A 21,372-nucleotide genomic window follows, 5' to 3' on the forward strand; every position below is an offset into this window, starting at 1 on the left:
AAGTGTTTTTATCACTGGTTTACAGTTTAGCTACTTACTTTTTTTTCTTTCTTTTTAAAATTTTATATGATCAATGTTTTGCATTATGGTTTTGGGGTTTCATCTCATGCTTAGTTTTTATAAAAAGCCTTTCTCATTCCAGCTTTACATTTTTTTTTAAACCAGAAGTTAGCTAACTGTCCCTCCACCATTTACTGAACGATTGACACAGCTCCCCCCAACCCTGCCCACCAACCACTAAGTAAGTTATTCTCTGGAGAAGAGGGCAAAGAAGGGAGGAATAAAATATTACTAACTCAAACTTTTAAAGCCATTTTATACAGTTACCGAAAATAAAATGATACCCAAATGTTCAAGAAGATCTTCTTATATTTGTACTTATGTAAGAACATTACATTCTTAAAGTAAAGGGCAAGTCAGAGCAATGCCTATGAAAATTCCAACTGCCTTTTTTATAGAAATGGACAAGTCGACTGATGTGGAAATACAAGCAGCTCAGAATAGACAAAACAATCTTTAAAAAAGAAGAACAAAGTTGGCAGACTCATAATCCCTACGTTCAAAACTTACTACAAGGGCTTCCCTGGTGGTGCAGTAGTTGCGAGTCCGCCTGCCGATGCAGGGGACAGGGGTTCGTGCCCCGGTCCGGGAAGATCCCACATGCCGCGGAGCGGATAGGCCCATAAGCCATGGCCGCTAAGCCTGCACATCCAGAGCCCGTGCTCCACAACGGGAGAGGCCACAACAGTGAGAAGCCCACGTACCGCAAAAAAAAAAACCAAAACAAACAAACAAAAAAACTTACTACAAAAGCTACACTAACCCAAACAGTGTGGTACAGGCATCTAAACAGACATAGATCAATGCAACAGGATTGAGAGTCTAGAAATAGATCCATACATTCATGGTCAACTGATTTTTAACAAGAGTGCCAAGACAATTCAATGGAGAAAATAACTGTTTTCAACAAATAGTGCAGGGATTACTGGATATTCCATGCAAAAGAATGAAGCAGGACCCTCACCTAACACCATATATGAAAATTAACTCAAAATGAATCAAGTGAAAGCTATAAACTATAAAATTCCTAGAAGAAAACACAGATCTTTATCACCTTGAAGCAGGCAGTGGTTTCTTAGCTATAACATCTAAAGCACAAACAGCAAAAGAAAACAATAGATAAATTGGACTTCATCAAAATTTTAAAAGTTTGTACTGCAAGACACAAAAGAAAGTGAAAAGACAATCTAAAATGAGAGAAATATTTGCAAATCCTATGTCTGATAAGGGTCTTATAAGTGCTGCAGTAAACACCTCTGCACAAACCTGTTTGTACGCCTGTGCAAGTCCATGTATAGTATACATTGTTACGCAGGATCCAGAATACAAAGAGAATCTTTACAACTCAACAATAAAAAACCAAATAACTGCATCAAAGGGGCAAAGGATTTGAATAAACATTTCCCCAAAGATATGCAAATAGCCAAAAAAGCACATGAAAGGATGCTTGATACCATTAGTCATTAGGGAAATACAAATCAAAGCCACAATATGATACCATTTCATACCCCCATGGGATGGAAATTTTTTTAAAAAAGAAAGAAAATAAGTGTTGGAGAGGAGGTGGAGAAATTAATCAGAGCCCTCAACACACTGCTGGTAGGAATGAAAAAATTATACAACCTCTGTAGGGGTTCCTCCATAAATTAAACATAGAATTACCATATAAGGCAGCACTTCCACTCCCAAGTATACACCCAAAAGAACTGAAAACATATTCACACAAAAACCTGTACAAGAGTGTTCACAGCATTATTATTCATATTAGCCCCAAAAGTAGAAACAACCCAAATGTTCATCAACTGATAAATGTATAAACAAAATGTGACATATCCATTCAACAGAACATTATTTAACCAAAAAAAAAAACAAGAATGAAATGATATATGCTATAACATGGCTGAATATTGGAAACATGCTAAAATGAAAAGAGTCAGACACAAAAGGTCACATATTGTATGAATCCATTTACATGAAATATTCAGAATAGGAAAATCCAGAAACAAAAAGTGGATTAGTAGCCGCCAGGGTTGGGGAAAGGAGAGAACAGGAAGTGACTGCTAATGGGTAAGGGGTTTCTTTCAGGGGTGACGGAAATGTTCTGGAATTAGATGAATGCATAACCTTGTGAATATACTAAAAAACACTGAACTGTGTACTTTAAAATGCAGGTTTTACAGTACATGAATTATATCTTAAAAAAGAAAAACAGTAAAGGACAGGATCCACAAAGTAATTTAAGTCATGATTTACCCCAGCAATAAAAGAATTAGTATTCAGTCTGTAGGTGACTTTGGGTCTAAAACTATGCATCCAGAAAAAAGAAGATTAATTGGGGCACTGATTTCAAGCACTTATAGTCATGGGACCATACATAGAACAACTTTCCAAGTGCAGATGTAGAAATGAGAGCTGTAACTAAGGAACCAGATGAGCAAGCCCAAGAGAATCATCTCCAGAGTACAGTTCCTTTCAAGTAAACTGCTATGAGCCAAAGCACACTACAGCTGTACCTAACTTTAATCAAATCCAGCCCTTTTATGAAGGTATATTCATTACAGATATGGAGGAGGGATATAATCACCATTTACTTCAAAAGATTTTAAAAAGTAAAAAGCAAACAGGATGTGGAAAGAAACTAAAAGAGAATACAAACAGTTAATAAACATAATTTTATTACAAATGAGTAACACAACCTTACAGAAGTAGGTCGGGAAGAAAAGAACTAGCCTAAGTAACTTTGGAAAACAGATTTAGACTGTACTATAAAGCTGAAGACAAATACTGTCCTCTAGTTTAAAAACGTGTTTCTCAGACATCAGCAACATGGCAGAGTGAAAAGCTCCCTTGGTCTCTCCCTTTCAATCTACAACCAGTAAAACAGCCACAATGCAACAAAAGGTGCCTCTGTCCAACACACCAGGATGCTGGAGAATTCCACACATTAGTACATATAAAGGTGAGTGGACTGGAACACACAGGGGAGGTGCTGCCTGCAGTGCCCACCCTACCACCTCAGCAGCTGAGCCCTCAGCCCCAGAGAAGCCAGTAATAGCAGGGGAGGCAGTACACACAATACAATTCCAGCCTCCCAGCCTCAGCAGTCCCCAGATTAACTGGGCAGCAGCAGCTGTGGGGCCTGAGACAACACCCCTCCAGCCACTGAAGCACCCATATCTCCATGCCCCACACCTACCTGCAGTAGCGGAGCTCTCACACCTTACAACACCCAACACAGCAGAGGCATCTGTGCAACCCCAGCTCCTCCCACCCACTTCCTTCCCCCTCCCAGAGCAGCGGAGCCTGCAACTCAGAGGATCCCGGACACAAACGACGAGCCCACCATTGGGGCGCACCACCAGGTAGCGTCACCGTTAACACTAGTGACACTGGCAGAAGCAAGGTATCAACAACTCTGGAGGCAGAAAAGGAAACAATGAGGGCACTGAAGCCACACCTCCGACAGAGGTAGTGGAGGATGGAAAGTGCTCAGAATCCAGCAGAAAGGCGGTCACCACTTCAAATGCACTGGCAGAGGAACAACTCATCAAGCACCGTGAATAACCACAGTAACACTGTACCACAAAAAAGAAAGGACAATTCTCTAGGAACCAAAATTAAGGTCACAGAATATTGCAATCTGGTAGAGAATTCCAAATAGCTGTCACGAAGAAACTCAATGAGCTACAGGAAAACTCAAAGCACTTCAATGAGCTCAGAAATAAAGCTAATGAACAGAAGGAACACTTTACCAAAGAGACTGAAACGCTAAAAAGGAACCAAACAGAAATTCTGGAGTTGAAGAACTCAATAAACAAGATGAAGAATGAATTATAAAGCACTGGAAATAGAGCAGACCATATGGAAGAGAGAATTTGTCTCAAAGACAGAAATCTAGAAATGATACAACTAGAAGAGAAAAGAAATAAGATACTTTAAAAATGAGGAAATTCTACAAGAGCTATCAGGCTCTTTTAGGAAGGGCAACATTAGGGTAATAAGTATCCCAGGAGAAGACAAGGAGAAGAAAACAGAGAGTTTATTTAAAGAAATAATAACTAATCTTCCAACAAACAAAAGCCCAGGACCAGATGGCTTCACAGGCGATTTCCATCAAACATTTAGAGAAGAGCTAACACCTATCCTTCTCAAACTCTTCCAAAAGACAGCAGAGGGAGGAACACTCCCAAACTCATTCTATGAGGCCACCATCACCCTGATACCAAAACCAGACAAAGACGCCACAAAGAAAGAAAACAACAGGCCGATATCACTGATGAACAGAGATGCAAAAATCCTCAACAAAATCCTAGCAAACAGAATCCAACAGCACATTAAAAGGATCATACACCATGATCAAGTGGGGTTTATTCCAGGAATGCAAGGATTCTTCAATATACGCAAATCAATCAAAGTGATACACCATATCAACAAACTGAAAGAGAAAAACCATATGATCATCTCAATAGATGCAGAGAAAGCTTTTGACAAAATTCAACACTCATTTATGATAAAAACCCTGCAGAAAGTAGCCATACAGGGAACTTTCCTCAACATAATAAAGGCCATATATGACAAACCCACAGCTAGCATCGTTCTCAATGGTGAAAAACTGAAACCATTTCCACTAAGATCAGGAACAAGACAAGGTTGCCCACACTCACCACTATTATTCAACATAGTTTTGGAAGTTCTAGCCACAGCAATCGGAGAAAAAAAAGAAATAAAAGGAATCCAAATCGGAAAAGAAGTAAAGCTGTCACTGTTTGCAGATGACATGATACTATACATAGAGAATCCTAAGGATGCTACCAGAAAACTACTAGAGCTAATCAATTAATCTGGTAAAGTAGCAGGATACAAAATTAATGGACAGAAATCTCTGGCATTCTTATACACTAATGATGAAAAATCTGAGAGTGAAATTAAGAAAACACTCCCATTTACCACAGCAACAAAAACAATAAAATATCTAGGAATAAACCTACCGAAGGAGACAAAAGACCTGTATGCAGAAAACTATAAGACACTGATGAAAGAAATTAAAGATGATACAAATAAGTGGAGAAATATACCATGTTCTTGGATTGGAAGAATCAACATTGTGAAAATGACTATACTACCCAAAGCAATCTACAGATTCAATGCAATCCCTATCAAACTACCACTGGCATTTTTTACAGAACTAGAAAAATATATTTCACAATTTGTATGGAAACACAAAAGACCCCGAACAGCCAAAACAATCTTGAGAAGGAAAAATGGAGCTGGAGGAATCAGGCTCCTTGACTTCAGACAATACTACAAAGCTACAGTAATCAAGACAGTATGGTACTGGCACAAAATCAGAAATATAGATCAAGGGAACAGGATAGAAAGCCCAGAGATAAACCCACACACATATGGTCACCTTATCTTTGATAAAGGAGGGAAGGATATACAGTGGAGAAAAGACAGCCTCTTCAATAAGTGGTGCTGGGAAAACTGGACAGTTACATGTAAAAGTATGAAATTAGAACACTCCCTAACACCATACACAAAAATAAACTCAAAATGGGTTAAAGACCTAAATGTAAGGTCAGACACTATCAAACTCTTAGAGGAAAACATAGGCAGAACACTCTATGACATAAATCACAACAAGATCCTTTTTGACCCACCTCCTAGAGAAATGGAAATAAAAACAAAAATAAACAAATGGGACGTAATGAAACGTAAAAGCTTTTGCACAGCAAAGGATACCATAAACAAGACCAAAAGACAACCCTCAGAATGGGAGAAAATAGTTGCAAATGAAGCAACTGACAAAGGATTTATCTCCAAAATTTATAAGCAACTCATGCAGCTCAATAACAAAAAAACAAACAACCCAATCCAAAAATGGGCAGAAGACCTAAATAGACATTTCTCCAAAGAAGATATACAGATCGCCAACAAACATATGAAAGAATGCTCATCATCATTAATCATTAGAGAAATGCAAATCAAAACTACAATGAGATATCATCTCACACTGGTCAGAATGGCCATCATCAAAAAATCTAGAAACAATAAATGCTGGAGAGGGTGTGGAGAAAAGGGAACACTCTTGCACTGCTGGTGGGAATGCAAATTGATACAGCCACTATGGAGAACACTATGGAGGTTCCTTAAAAAACTACAAATATAACTATCATACGACCCCGCAATCCCACTACTGGGCATATACCCTGAGAAAACCATAATTCAAAAAGAGTCATGTACCAAAATGTTCATTGCAGCTCTATTTACAATAGCCAGAACATGGAAGAAACCTAAGTGTCCGTCAACAGATGAATGGATAAAGAAGATGTGGCACATATATACAATGGAATATTACTCAGCCATAAAAAGAAATGAAACTGAGTTATTTGTAATTAGGTGGATAGACCTGAGGTCTGTCATACAGAGTGAAGTAAGTCAGAAGGAGAAAAACAAATACCGTATGCTAACACACATATATAGAATCTAAGAAAAAACAATGTCATGAAGAGATTAGTGGTAGGATGGGAATAAAACACAGACCTACTAGAGCATGGATTTGAGGATATGGGCAGGCGGAAGGGTAAGCTGTGACAAAGTGATAGAGTGGCATGGACATATATACACTACCAAATGTAAAATAGCTAGTGGGAAGCAGCCGCATAGCACAGGGAGATCAGCTCTGTGCTTTGTGACCACCTAGAGGGGTGGGATAGGGATGTTGGTAGGGAGGGAGACGCAAAAGGGAAGAGATATGGGAACATATGTATATGTATAACTGATTCACTTCGTTGTAAAGCAGAAACTAACACACCATTGTAAAACAGTTATACTCCAATAAAGATGTTAAAAATAATAATAATAATAATAACTGAGAAATTCCCAAACCTGGGGAAAGGAACCAGATATACAAGCCCATGAAGCTAGGAGAACACCTAATTACCTCAATGCAAAAAGACCTTCTCCAAGACATATTATATTAAAATTGTCAAAATCAATGACAGGGCTTCCCTGGTGGCACAGTGGTTGAGGATCCACCTGCCGATGCAGGGGACACGGGTTCGTGCTCCGGTCTGGGAAGATCCCACATGCCACAGAGTGGCTGGGCCCATGAGCCATGGCCACTGAGCCTGTGCGTCTGGAGCCTGTGCTCCACAACGGGAGAAGCCACAACAGTGAGAGGCCCACGTACCACAGAAAAAAAAAAAAAAAAAAAAATCAATGACAAAGAAAGAATTTTAAAGGTAACCTAGAAAGGAACCCCCCTCAGGCTACCAGCAGATTTCTCAGCAGAAACTCTACAACCAGGAGGGAATGGAATGACATTCTCAAAACACTGAAAGTTAAAAACTGTCACTCAAGCGTACTCTAGCCAACAAACTTATCACTCACATATGAAGGACAAATACTTTCCCAGACAAACAAAAGCTGACAGAGTTAATCAACACTAGACCTGCCATCTACCAGAAACAAAAGGCAGAAGTACACAGAACTTTCAGTAAGGTGACAGACTCAGAAAATTGCAACTCTTTATCAGAATAGGTTCTTAAACACTTTATTATAGCATAAAGGTTAAAGGGAGAAAAAAAGTAGAAAATATAACTATGGCAACTTCAATTTGGTAACAAACAACATAAAAAGGGAAAATTAATTTCAGACAACAAAAACATAAAAAAAGATGAAAACTGTATAGGTAATTACTTCATCTTACTAAAAACAAAAAAATTTTTTTTAATGTGTTTCTCACAGGGGAAAAGGTTAGCAATTCTGAAACTACTTTTGTGTTGTGTGCACAAAGATTGAACAAATAAGTAAATATACTGTGGATGAGAACAGATATCTTACCTCTGGAGAAGGAAGTAAAAGGAAAGGGAAAAAGCTGGCGGTGGGTGTAGGCGGGGACTAGAATGAACCCTGAGGTATGGGATTGGAACTGGCAGCATCAGTATGAATGCATAGTTTTTAATCTACATGTAGATGGATAGATACCGAAATAAAAATATATTTTTATGTAAATTACAAATGTGTATTACTACACATGTATTTGCTAGCTCTGTCTACTGAGAAGACTTAGAAACAGTAACACCCCAACAGTACTGAGCACACCTGGCACCCAAATCTTGGTTTCTAGATACCATTCTCCAATAAAATGAATCTGCCTCCTTTGGAAAAATGGTTGATTCCATGGCTAGTGCAAACAGGAAAAACATGAGATGCATGGGGAACGCACTGTGGTACCAGAAAGTGAATTAGTACTCACAAAATGATGGGTACGCTGTAGAAACGACATAGCAGGCAAATTTGAATGTGTTCTCAGTAACCAAAGCTGGAACAATTTGAGCAACAAAGCACTGGATTTTAACCCATATGGTAAAATAAATATCCACAGATCCATGTAAATAAATAATTGGACCATTGGTAAATGGAGGAAAAAGGACAATTCTTCCTTAACAGTAGAACTGCAATTAATAAATATAGAAGGAATGAGGGCGTAGGAGTTCTAACAGGTCTTCCCAAGATATGCCACTTTGGCATGTGGGTTATTTTGAGCTAAAGGCAACAGAGGGACTTCCCTGGTGGTGCAGTGGTTAGGAATCCACCTGCCACTGCAGGTGACACGGGTTTGAGCCCTGGTCCAGGAAGATCCCACAGGCCGCGGAGCAACTAAGCCACTAACTGTGCACCACAACTACTGAGCCTGCGCTCTAGAGCCCGCGAGCCATAGCTACTGAAGCCCGCGTGCCACAACTACTGAAGTCCACGTGCCCTAGAGCCCGTGCTCTGCGACAAGAGAAGCCTCTGCGACAAGAGAAGCCACCAAGATGGGAAGCCCTCACAACACAACGAAGAGTAGCCCCCACTCGCCGCAACTAGAGAAAGCCCGCGCACAGCAACAAGGACCCAACGCAGCCAAAGATAAATAAATAAATTTATTTTTTTTTTTTCAAAAAGTATGATGAGATGCAGGATGTTTGCAGTTTCAAAGTACCTCCTTACAAGAGGAAGTTATTTATTATAAGTTAAAAATTACTTTTATTATTAAACATACAACTACTGTTTTTTAAAGCCTTCAGCTAGCAACAATTATTTTACCAGTATTATGAGAATTTAAAAGACTGTGGTCTTCCTTTGTTAAAGAATTCACTGTCTTTGAAATCTATGGACTAGCCAGTAATTCAACCATACAAACAAATGGTAGATTCCTTAATTCCTTCTCCTACTACCTCCTACGCCAATGGCATTCATTTCAGGCAGCAGTTAATTGATGGACTTAATTTTACAGGCTAAGGCAAACCAACCTCTTATGAAATCAAAAACATGACTGTGGCCTTCTTCACACCCTGTACTTACCTGACCTAGAGGGCTACAGGTACCACAGGAAGCTGTGCAAGCCCTTCCAGCAATTTGTGGTCAGACACAACTTAATGGCATCAAAAGCTACCAACTTTGAATCCTATAGATTTAAGTTGAATGAGAATTTCTTTGCTGCCACAAAATCAGCTTTACTTTATTAATCTCATGTGACAGATGGGAAAATTAATGCATAGGGAGACAGAACTGATTTTTTTCTAAAGGAAAGACTCCTCAAAGTACCAGCAAAGGACACCTCAAAAATGAGAATGCTGTGTATTCTCTCATTCTCAAATGAGAATGCTGTGTAACTCATTCTCATATGAGTTACACATATTCTTGAGTAACTCACAAAAATGAGAGTTGTATACATGTAAATAAACATTAAACACAGTAAGGCTATGATTAGAATGCACTTTCAAGGGAATGCTCTCTTGTATTAGAATTGAAAATACACGTGTCCTGTCCCTAACATGAGTGGAACAGACGGTGGTAATGTCCACACTTTACAAAAGAGAATAAAGAGGTACTTGACAAGTAAAAGAAAGCCACCTATCTACACCCTAAATAAGTAAATCTGAAGGAAAGTGCTGTCTTCTGAGAGGATCCTACTTGAAATTTTGTAAATGGATAAAAAGGTAAAGGACATCACAGACATACGAGGTATGTATGGCATTTTCCAAAACAAATAACTCAGAACACTTCAGTCTTAATTTCAAAGAACAGTAATACTGCTTTCAAACATTAAAAGTTCTGAAAGCAAGTAAAATAATATATTTAACCTACATGATTAGTAGGTAAAAACTTTTAACCCAGATTTTAACATTTTTGCCTAATAGAAACAAATCATGAAATACTCAAACCTCAAGCCAAAGCAGAGTCAAAAATATAATTTGATGAAACCATGAGAAAAGCATTAAGATAATAAACGCAACTATAGTTTTGCTAGGCATCCCACTTGTCTCAGAAAAATATGTGAAGCCTTGAAATTAGAAGTTGTTTAAAAGACCAATGATAAAAATAATTTCCTCAAATCTATTCATCAGCCAAGGTAAAGGAAATTAGTATTTCCTGAGCAGCTCTTTCATGCCAGGCACTTACACATCTTGTCCTATTTCATCCCCAAAAGCCTGAAATAGAGTCATTATTATCTATTTATAAGTGAGGAAATCAGCGCTTAGAGGAGCTAACTTCCTTGCCTTTGGCTAGAACAATGTTTCTCAATCTCAGCACCACTGACATTTGGCCAGGTAATTCTTTGTTTTGGTGAGGACAGGGGACTGTCTTGTCAATCACAGGATGTTTACCAGAATCACTGGCCCCTACCCACTGGATGGCAGAAGCATCCTCCCACAGTTGTGATTAACAAAAACCTCTCTAGACACTGCAAATGTCCCACAGAGGGCAAAACTGTCCCCAGCTGAGAACCACTGAGTTAGAGTGAAGAAGGCAGTATTTTCATTCAATGGACAAGGGCTAAGTGCCAGACCCTGTTCAAACTGAATTAGGGACAACTGAGGGTCTTCGCCCTCAAGAGCTTACTTTGAACCCTGGTCTTCTAGCCCAAGTGGTGTTCGATTTTAAAACAAACCTCTCTCCAAACAAGGACAGTGTGACCTCCAACACCCGCCCTCTGGCCAGCGCCCACGTGAGCTCACTCCTTCAGCCAGTCAGCAGCACCGCCACTCACCCATATGCACTGGCTCAACGGCTTGTAGTCACTCCCGACTCAACCCTCCCCTTCATTCCCTGTTATCAAGATACTGCCCAAGCTCTGCTAGTTTTGCCTAGGAGTAAAATGTCTCTCTCATCCATCCCTATCCTCCATTCCCATCATTCTAATGTAGACACAAGGCCAGCTCCCTGCCTTTTTCTACTACCAGGAGAAATCAGAAGAAATTCACCTCTCTTGGTACCTCAAATGAATTAACGGTATACATCAAGATATCATAACTGAACTACCAACCGCTAGGGTAGGGGGCTGGCAAATATCAAAGAGTAGTTGGCAAAGACCACATCCCCTTTTTCTGGAGTGGGAAAGGAAACTGAAATGATGAGACATCCCATCACAGACACTTTCACTCAGATGTTAACTCGCAGTAAGGAGCAGCCCTGACAAGCATTAAGAAAAGGACACAGGAGAGATTAGTTCACGTGCCATTAAAAAGTGGCTCGCATGCTATTTCTGGCACTTGTGCCATGCACCACTTTTGCCTGCTCCAAGGGAATGGAGAACTGACACTCAAGAGGGAAGTGAGGTAAGACTCCCAAAGAAAGCTTGAACCAACTAGCATTTCTGCCCCTCCCAATGTTTAAACCCAGAGGTAGGTATAGCAAACATTCCACTAGGGAAACTCTAAAACAGAAAGTCAAACAAAATCTAGTGAAATAACTGCATACAAACATATATATTTATATATATATACAACACATTCATAACATATTATACAGCACAAAAATGTTAATTTATTTATACTGTAAATGAAAGGCTTTAAGATGAGAAACAAATCCAGGATCTGTTTTAAAACTGATCTCTTGGGACTTCCCTGGTGGTCCAGAGGTTAAGACTCCACACTCCCAATGCAGGGGGTCCGGGTTCAATCCCTGGTCAGGGAATTAGATCCCGCATGCCGCAACTAAAATCCCACACGCCACAACTAAAGATCCCGCACACAGCAACGAAGATCACATGTGCAGTGACTAAGTCCCAGCGCAGCCAAATAAATACATAATTTAAAAACAAAAAATAAAGTTGATCTCTCTCCTAGGCAGAGAACAGAACTTCATTATATTAATGGTTCTTAGGAAATGCTTTGTCCTTTTGGACTTTAAGACATCACAATCAAAATAACTTTAAATCCAGTATCTGAAATTCACAATCTAATCAAAAGTCTTAATTTGTACTACACAGGTTCAGAAAAATAAAGATCAAGAAAAGTATCACAGGTAACATCCTAAATACTTCTGCCTTATTATTTCTGAGCTTTCCTGTAAAGAATTGAAATCAAACACCAGTACAGGGTAGCAAATATATTCAGTGTCAGGGTCATACTGCTATTCCAACTTTATCAGGTTATTTGTTTTATGTAACTAAATAAATAAATGAAAATAATTTCTACAAGGATCCTTCAACGTCTCAGAGTTTTCTGAAAGAATAAAAAATGTGTTGTGCTAAATTTCTGTTATTTCCTCTTGGGGGACACAAGTTTAGGTCAGTAAGTTGATGAAATGATCAAAAGTCAAGCCAAAAGACCCCCCTTTACCAAGAAATTATCATTAACAGGAATATTAAAGACATAATTCCAATTCACACATTCTATAACATCTGATGCAGGAAGAAAGAGATTGAAGTTGAATTAGATGCCCAGTTACAACCATCTTAAAATGATGTTTCTGACCCCTGCTACTACTGTCTTTCTCTGTCCATAACCTATGATAGACTTGTAACATTTCATTCCATTTTTTTTCTAAATGTATCCAATAAGCTTAGTCTAAACTAATCTAACTGAACACAATTTGAGTAACTCGGCCCTCCTTATCCACAGGTTCTGTGTGGCAGATTCAACCAACTGCAGATCAAAAACACTAAAAAAAAATTCCAGAAAGTTTCAAAAAGCAAAATTTGAATTTGTTGCATGCTAGCAACTATTTACATTGTTTTTTACAACTATTTATATAGCATTCAGATTGTATTAGGTATTATAAGTAATCTAGAGATGATTTAAAGTGTAAGGGAGGATGTGCACAGGCCATACGTAAATTACTACACCATTCTGTATAAAGGACTTGAGCATTCTCAGATTTTCATACCCGTGGGGTTCCTGGAACCAATCCCCTGATACTAAGAAATGACTGTAATTCTAAGATGTATACCTTTGTCAATATTAACTTAAAACCTTGAAGACAGAAGACATATTAACCAATGCATATAAATACCAGCCATATAAAGGAAATTGCATTTATGGCCTGACATTTTTTTTTCGGAGAAATCCTTTCCTATATGAAATAATGGCATTAACCTAGAGTTCATCCAACCAGTTTTTACTTTACCGCCTTTTACTAACACTTGTCCATATGAAAACTGTAAAAATAATCTTGTCACAACTGATGCCTGAAATCACTATAAAAAGAACCTGTTATTTAACAAAGTAAACATGGGAGGAACTTTTGAACTTACAAAGATGTCTAAGATGTTACATGTAACAATATAATTTAAAATTTAAAATTTTCCCAGCTAACTTTACCATCAAGTTAAGGTGTTCTTTCCAGCTTTAAAACAAAATTTAACCTTGTTAATAAACAGATTATGGTTAACCAAGATCTCAAAAGAAAATCAGCCTTGAACTCCAAGGGGAATGTTCCCTAGGAGACTATTCTGATTGATACTGCTTCAGTTAACAGAGTTGAGTTCTAATGACATTAAATTAATAATAAAAACATTAAGACAAATCATGTATTTAGGACTCAACTGTCAGGAGATTACTACTTACAAATATTCTCTGCAGCATACTTCCTCTGGGTTAAATTACTACACTTTATCAAATGCTATCACATAATCTTTTAGTTTCAACCCTTTTCTAGAAATATTGATTAAGAATATTATTTTATCATCAAAACTGCAAACATTATAAATTATATTTTCCACACCTAAAGATATAAATTATTTTTATAACTTGGTTTCTTATTTTTAGTTAAAAAAATACAATTAATATGGTTTCTCACCCCTTTTTCCTTACAGTTCCTCCAAGTATCCTAACACAATCTTTTCTTAACATATTTCTAGTGACTAACAATTTGAACTTGAATAATAAACAATTTTAAAAAGTAAAGTATAAAGAAACGTACTATCATTTTCAAATGCTATACAAAAAAATCAAGGGAATTTATTCTAGATGGATTAGCCATGCCTCTAACCTTAAATTAAGTTGTCCTAAAATCTTGAAGATTATTATATTTCTATATTTAAGGCTATGTTAAATAGTTTCATGTTCATTAAATTTATAGTGGTTTTTCTATGAGATAGACCAAAGTTATTCCAAAGAAAAAAATCCATTACTGGGAAGGAGAAATTATTTACAAATTTCTCCAGCTAGAAATATCTTTTCTAATAAACCATCCCTTTAAACATACAAATGATTAATTTTTTTTTAATCAGAAAAAGAGCCATTTACTTGTGCATCTCCAATTCATAAATGGTATCTGTTTCGATCTATGATAAACATGCAAAAAGGAGTTCCAAAAGATGTGGATAAAATCCTAACCCATGAATGGAAGTCTAGAGCCAGTCCCTGAAATTCCAGGAAATTAATACTTCAGATACTTCTAATGACTGACTCTAAGTATTCAAGATGCATCCTGGAGGCTAAGGCTAAAAATTGATCAAGGTTTGCCGAGAAAGTTTAAATGGGCCATGGGAGAAAGGTCCAGAAGAAATGAAACTGAAGTACCAAAAGAAATAAGCACCGTGGCTGAAAGGAGCCACATGGATGAAGTTGTAGACAGGGCACACTCCCTAAGGACCTCCCAGGTTCCCGCTCCCACGGCCACTAGCAATTCCATCCTATGCACACCTAGAGGTAGGCGGAACTTATCTACACACCAACTGGAGGAGTCTCTGTTTCTGGGGAACAGCAGCAATCACTCAGTCATTCAGCAGGGTAACTGTGTATCAACCATCCTTCTCGGCACTTTACATACCAGGCTTCAATCTTTCCTCACACCCACCCTCCAAAAGATGCCATTATCCCATTTCCAGATGGGAAAACTCAGCAGCTGAAAAAGCTGAGAAACATAGTAACTCATGAGATATTTACTAGAGGAAAAAAATTACCTATTCAGATTCAAATCCAAGCCTGTCTCTTTCTACACTGTCCTCTGGTTTGTTGGTAGAGCCCCAACTTCTCTACGGGCTTAAAGGCTTACACTATAGAAAATTCTGCACTTAACTCCATCCACTCCCTAACTAATAATGAAAACTTCACACAGAGCATTTTGGCCACTACTGTATCACCTTTCAACATTCAATGTCATGGGCTTCCCTGGTGGCGCAGTGGTTAACAATCTGCCTCCCAATGCAGGAGACACGGCTTCAAGCCCTGGTCCGGGAAGATCCCACATGCCACGGAGCTACTAAGCCCGTGCGCCACAACTACTGAGCCTGCGCTCTAGAGGCCGCGAGCCACAGCTACTGACGCCCGTGCTCCGCAACGAGAAGCCACCGCAACGAAAAGCCCGCGCACCGCAATGAAGAGGAGCCCCCACTCACTGCCAACTAGAGAAAAGCCGGCGCACAGCAACAAAGACCCAATGCAGCCCTAAATTAATTAATTAATTAATTAATTAACAAAAAAAACAATGTAACAACATTAATGGCAGGTGGCATATTAGTATGCAAACACTGGGCTAGGCTATTTACAATTAACATTTATTGAGCACTACTACATATGCCAGATACTACTCTAAATGCTAATAACCTACATGCTACTAATAAGGTAGGTTCTATCAATATCTTTATTTCACAGATAAAGAAATTGAAGCACAAAACACTTTACTAATGTGCACAAGGCCAAATGATGGTAAGTGGGGATCCAGCATTCAAATCAAGTTGCCTGGTTCCACAGTGCATGCTCTTAAATGCTTGCCATCCTCTCTCCCAAGAGAATTTATACAGAGTTTCTCATTTAACCCTCCTAACTATGTAAGCTAAGTATCATCAATCCCGATTTATAGATGAGGAAACAGAGGCTTAGAAAGGTTAATTTGCTTAAAGTCACACAACTTTTAGTGGTTAAGGTATAATTCCAGTCTGGTTTTGTTTCACACCCCTAAGATGTTACTGTATCTCATATAAAAGAGAATACTAACTGTAAAAAGGAAAGCGACAGTAATCTATGTTATTTCAAAATGGCCAATTGGTTGTGAAAATTTCTAGGCTATATACAAGTTCTTAAAAATGTTTAAGAAAAGAAAAAGAAGTGTTACGGTAATGAGAAACTGACAAAAATGGCCTCGATCATTATGAGGCAGAAAACCTCCACTAGTTTTTAAGAATTGTAAAACCTTTTATTTACTATGAGGCCAAATCATTATTTGGCCATAGCGTACAGAGACTCAGACAACCACTCCCTCCCACCTGAACAGACAATGAGAGCCAGCTTTATTAGTCATGCTCCTTTTCCTAAGAGATCAAGAAACAGAAAAGCAACATCTAACAATCCACTGACTTTAGGCTACACTCTTAAATCTGGTAACATTCTAAAAGCAGAAGCTCAAGTTCAACATGTTATTTAAGATTCAACTACCAAGAAACAGGTATGTGAATGCATTTAATATTCTTTGTCTCTTGTACAAAAAGGATCTGCTTTCCTTAAATCTATAAACTAAAAGACAAAGTGGAAAAAAACTCAGAAAACTGATTTTCCATACCACCAGACAAAAATTATTGCTTTTGAATGCTGTTTCTAAAGATCGAGTTAGACAGTAAAAGTCCGCTGCAGTTATATACATAAGTATTTCAGAAAATGTCTTCCACTAATTATCCATCCAGAGTAAAATTAAGCAAGATAATCATGCCTTTCATCATATTTCCCTCATACCCCAGGGGTCTCAGATAGCAAAACAGATTACCGCATATAAGGAAAGCCTATTTTAAAATAACTAGTCCTACTTAGGACAATCAAGCTTACATTTTCAACAAGAGAAAAACAGATTAGAAAGCAGCCAGCAAGCCCAACTGCAGCTCCTTTGGTACCAGATACAGATTTTAAAAACCAAAGATACATGAAAACAAAATGTAATTTGTAAATATCTTTCACAGCAACTTACAGCCCCACTCAAAAAAACAAAACAAAAAAAAAGGAATAAATGAAAAAAGATTATCACACACAAGTCAGAAGTCAGTCCAAAGAATAAGTGTGCTTGTTTCAGGAGGGGAAAAACAACATTGATTCAGAGTTGTTCAATGCTTTTAGAAAATAATCAGTGTATGAAAAGCATTAAATATTTTATAAAGCCAAAGGAATCAAGTAACATGTGAATGATAATCCAGTGCACTTGCAGCATACAGTGGACAAACAGGTTCCTCTGTCAACCTCCCAAAGCACGTTTTGAAATGAGGAGGAACTTTAAGAAAGGAAATCACCTCATAATATTTCATTAAAATCAGAACTGATTTTTGTGAACTGAAGAACAACGAATTTTTTCCCCAAAGCTGCATTTAATAAAAAACCGTTTTCTTTCTTATAAACGAATCCAATTACACCAAATCAAGGCTTGATATGCAAATATACAAGGATGCAATGCAGGGCCTTCCCTCCCCATCTCCACTTCCCCTGGAGTGATTCCTCTCTCAGGGGCTATGGAAACATGCAGAGATGCCATCTGAAATGAAAACTTCCCTTCCATCCCCAAAGCTAAAGAAGCAGGTTCCTCGGGAAAGCAGAATCAAGCTCAGTCACCCTACAGAACCTTAATTTCCGAAACGCCCTATGTGAAAGCAATTCCTTGGACACTTCACAATCAAAGGAAAAAATAAAATCAGAGAATTAAAAAGGTAGCGAAAGACAGACAACTTAAAAGCCAACCACCACACCCTCAACTCCGCGCTGCAACCCGCCTGCCGGGGGCCTTTACCTTCATCTTCCATCGAAACTGCACTTGGGTTGATGGCTACAAAGTCTTTAGTGTCAGCCACGGCCACACTGGGAAGAGAGAGGAGAGGAGGACAAGAAGAGAGGCCCCCGGAATCCCAGGCCGTCACCCCCGCTCCCGGCCACGCGACCCGCGGATGCGCCCACCACCCCTAGCAGCAGCATCTGCAAGAGAAACCGGAGAAGCGGCGCTGACGGGTGCGGGGAGGGACCGCCGCCCACCGCCCACCGCCCGCCCCCTGGCTGCCCGCATCCCCCCCACTCACGCCGGCGGGGCGGGACAGCGCCCTGGAGACGCCCCCAGCCGGGTACCCCGGACGCCCCCAGGACCTGGAAGTTTCTAGAAACGGGGGACAAGAGGTAATCCGGGCACCCCCCAAAGCCCCAGACCCCTTTTCTGGGCTGCGGGGGACTCACCCGCGGGCTCGCGGGAGCGGCTCGCCAAGCGGCGGCGCCGGGCTGGCGCCTCTCCCGGTGTGGGGGCGGCAACCGGGAAGGCGGGCGGGGCGGGAAGGGCAGCAGGTGAGGGGAATGGTCTCGGGCGACCCGGAGGCTCGGTGCGGCAATCCTGCTCTGCTCCCGCCTCCGCCTCCTGGGCTCCGCCCTCCCCACCTCCCGCCGCCCCGGCGCGCCCGCACCCGGGTCCGCCCCGCACTCCAGGGCCCAGGCGGACCGAGCTTTGTCGCCACCACTTCCGCCGCAAGGGGCGCGCGCGCGCAGGCGCACTTGCACGCCCGGGTACGGACGGCGGAAATGAGCGGAGCCCGACCGCCCGCCCCGAGGGGCTCAGGCTGGGGGCGCCAGCTCCGGCCGCACCTGCTCCGCGGCGACCCCTTGGCCACCCCGGAGACGTGCCCGGCGTTTCTACGCACCCGCCGGGCGCAAGCGTGGGAGAACTGCCAGCTCACTCGTGCCGGCCGCGCGTCCTCAGGAAGCAGCCGCTGGCCCGGACCGAGCGAGCAGGCGCAGGCATGTTCTGCATGTTCTGGGCCCCCGAGGTGTCTGAGCGCCCCGACTATGCAGCGGGAAACCGCTCCCGCTGGGCGGCCGTCACAATCTGGGCAGGCGACGCGGATACCCCGCGGCCTCACCTGCAAGCCGGTCACTGCTGCTCTGCGCTGACCGCGGGGCGGGGCCCCGCAGGGCCACTTCCCAAAGTTCTATCCCGATGGGGGTTTGCCTCAGCGCCCGCGTGCAAAGAGATACAAGAGCTCAGGGGAGGGCTTCGCATCCGTTCAAGTGTGCAACCCGAGAGGCTGGAACAATTAAAAGCCTCGTGTCCCCACATGGAAGCTGAAGAACGGTTCTCTTTTGCCAGTTGAACTTTTCACTTGCTCAGCACCTAACCCAGACTCCCAACAGGTCACTTTTGATGGACGATTGAGTTTAATGTCAAGCCAGACACATTAGACGTTGAACCTAAATCGTCGCGCACCCAGATCCACTAGAGGGCAGGTGTACACCTGCTGAGTTCCAGCGCATCCTGCAAAGAACTCAGGGAACAGGATAACAAACGGACCGGGTTACCTGTTCTGTTTGGCCCAGGTTAAGTGGAACTAGTCTAGGATCAAAAATTCTGGTCAGGTTTCTTGATTGAAGAAACATTGAGATTTTATTCGGCAGGGTCACTTTTAAATTTCAGAAGTGAAACCATAAAAATCAAGATGAAACATTTCGAGTCTCGGAGTTACTATGTATATGACCACCTTTGGTTTGCATGCTTAATGATTTTTGTCTTCTTAGTGGTGATACACATAAGGCTATGATTGGTGCAATAGTGAATGTGCTATCTCTTGCCCAGTGCTGTAATCAATTTGTAATGATTATTACTATACTTACTGGACCTTGACACCACCACAGCATCACATTAAAAACACAAGGAAGCCTCTAAAGTAGGAAATGTGTAGATATAGACGTTATTTGTTATTAACATATGATCTTACAAAATAGAGGGTAATTTTCTATTGGATTGCCTTAATGAGCTCAAACATTCTATCTCCGGCAACTTTTCAGAATTATCTGTTGTGAACTGCAATACTCCTGCATTGACACTGAATTCCTAATTACCCACCCCCCAAGATTTATCACTCCATTGCTTATATCTAAAGTAACTTCACTGGAATTTTACTCTTTGGTTGCCTAAATCGTGAAAGCCATTATTCCTATTGCCAAGCCAAAAAAGAAACTGGATAACACCAGCTTTGTTCAGAAGAATTGTTACATACTTCATGCGTCATCTCACAAATTCCAAGGCACTGGAGCCGCAAAAACCCATAAAGGATAGCTTTCAACCACTTAGCTGATCCTTAAGCTTCATCAACATATCTCTGCAGAGTGGCCTTCTGTTCTATGCCTGTACCAAGCTAGCTCCTTCACCAAGCTAGCCAATATCAGTAGCACCAACTTTGACTTCCTATGTATATGAAAGGCAGCATTTATTAACAATATTCAAGCCAGAGCAGTGAGGAATGCTTGGGCCACAAGCTTCAGAAATTCTTCTCCCAGCATTTCCTTCTCTGACCAGCTGACCCACCATGAAACTTTTGTGTAGCAATCTCCACTTCCTCATCTCGGGGAAAGAGGACTAAAATATAGGTACACTGCATTAGATAACGCATACAAACATATATGTGTGTACACACATTCACATATATACATACATATATATTATAAGAATATATATAGATCTGGGCATAACAACTACCCTTTCTCCCTCAAAAGGTCGTGAGGATCTGATAAAATGAAGACAGGTTGTGAATTATAAGCACTATAAAAGTTTAAGATTATCATATGGCGAAATAAGCAAAAGTATGGACTGTGATGAGGTAGAATGAGATTGATGGCAACGAAATGTATTATGTTCAAGTTTCCTCTCAATTCTTTAGAAATCAGTGCTCTAAAAATCTTTACTCCCATTTTGTCCTGAATATTTAACCTGCAAAATTAAATATATCTGATGCAAAAAGTGGACACACATGAGCAATAGAGGGGAAATTTGTCAGGCATCTCTGCTTAGGGAAACGTTACAAACAGGGAAGATTGAGGAAGAACGGACGTGATGTTCTAATTTTATTTATACTGTGCCTTATTACACAAAGGTTGTGAGGCATCCTGTTTTAATATCAAATTTGATAGCTGGCATTTTTAGAAACCTGGATGATAAAGATATGTGTGGCCTTTAGGATTTAAAAATTAACTTAGAAAAGGTTATTGTAAATCTTTCCTCAATGTCTTAAAGACTCTTTTAACATTGTTTTAAGTACCAAAGGTTAATAATTAAGGAATTTTACATAGCTGCTAGGAAAAAAAGTTG

The 21,372-nt window shown here is 40.2% G+C and overlaps 1 protein-coding gene across 3 annotated transcripts in view; it reads right to left on the reverse strand.

Moving 5' to 3' along the window:
• ATP2C1 (ATPase secretory pathway Ca2+ transporting 1) overlaps positions 1-21,372 on the reverse strand; it is a 127,922-nt gene that overhangs the window by 94,732 nt on the left and 11,818 nt on the right. Inside the window, exons 1-2 of one of the 3 annotated variants that reach the window (XM_059065473.2) lie at positions 18,477-18,758; positions 18,043-18,110 (exon numbers count right to left, since the gene is read on the reverse strand). The exons of 1 other annotated variant lie outside the window; for it this stretch is intronic. In XM_059065473.2, coding sequence (XP_058921456.1) covers positions 18,043-18,048 — 6 coding nt within the window. In that variant the 5' untranslated portion in view covers positions 18,049-18,110; positions 18,477-18,758. Of the gene's footprint in view, positions 1-18,042; positions 18,225-18,476; positions 18,759-21,372 lie in introns of those variants that run through there. One more of the 3 variants, XM_059065472.2, reaches the window with a different exon arrangement.

This window comes from Kogia breviceps, chromosome 5 (genome assembly GCF_026419965.1).
Source record: "Kogia breviceps isolate mKogBre1 chromosome 5, mKogBre1 haplotype 1, whole genome shotgun sequence".
In the NCBI taxonomy this organism is placed as follows: domain Eukaryota; kingdom Metazoa; phylum Chordata; class Mammalia; order Artiodactyla; family Physeteridae; genus Kogia; species Kogia breviceps.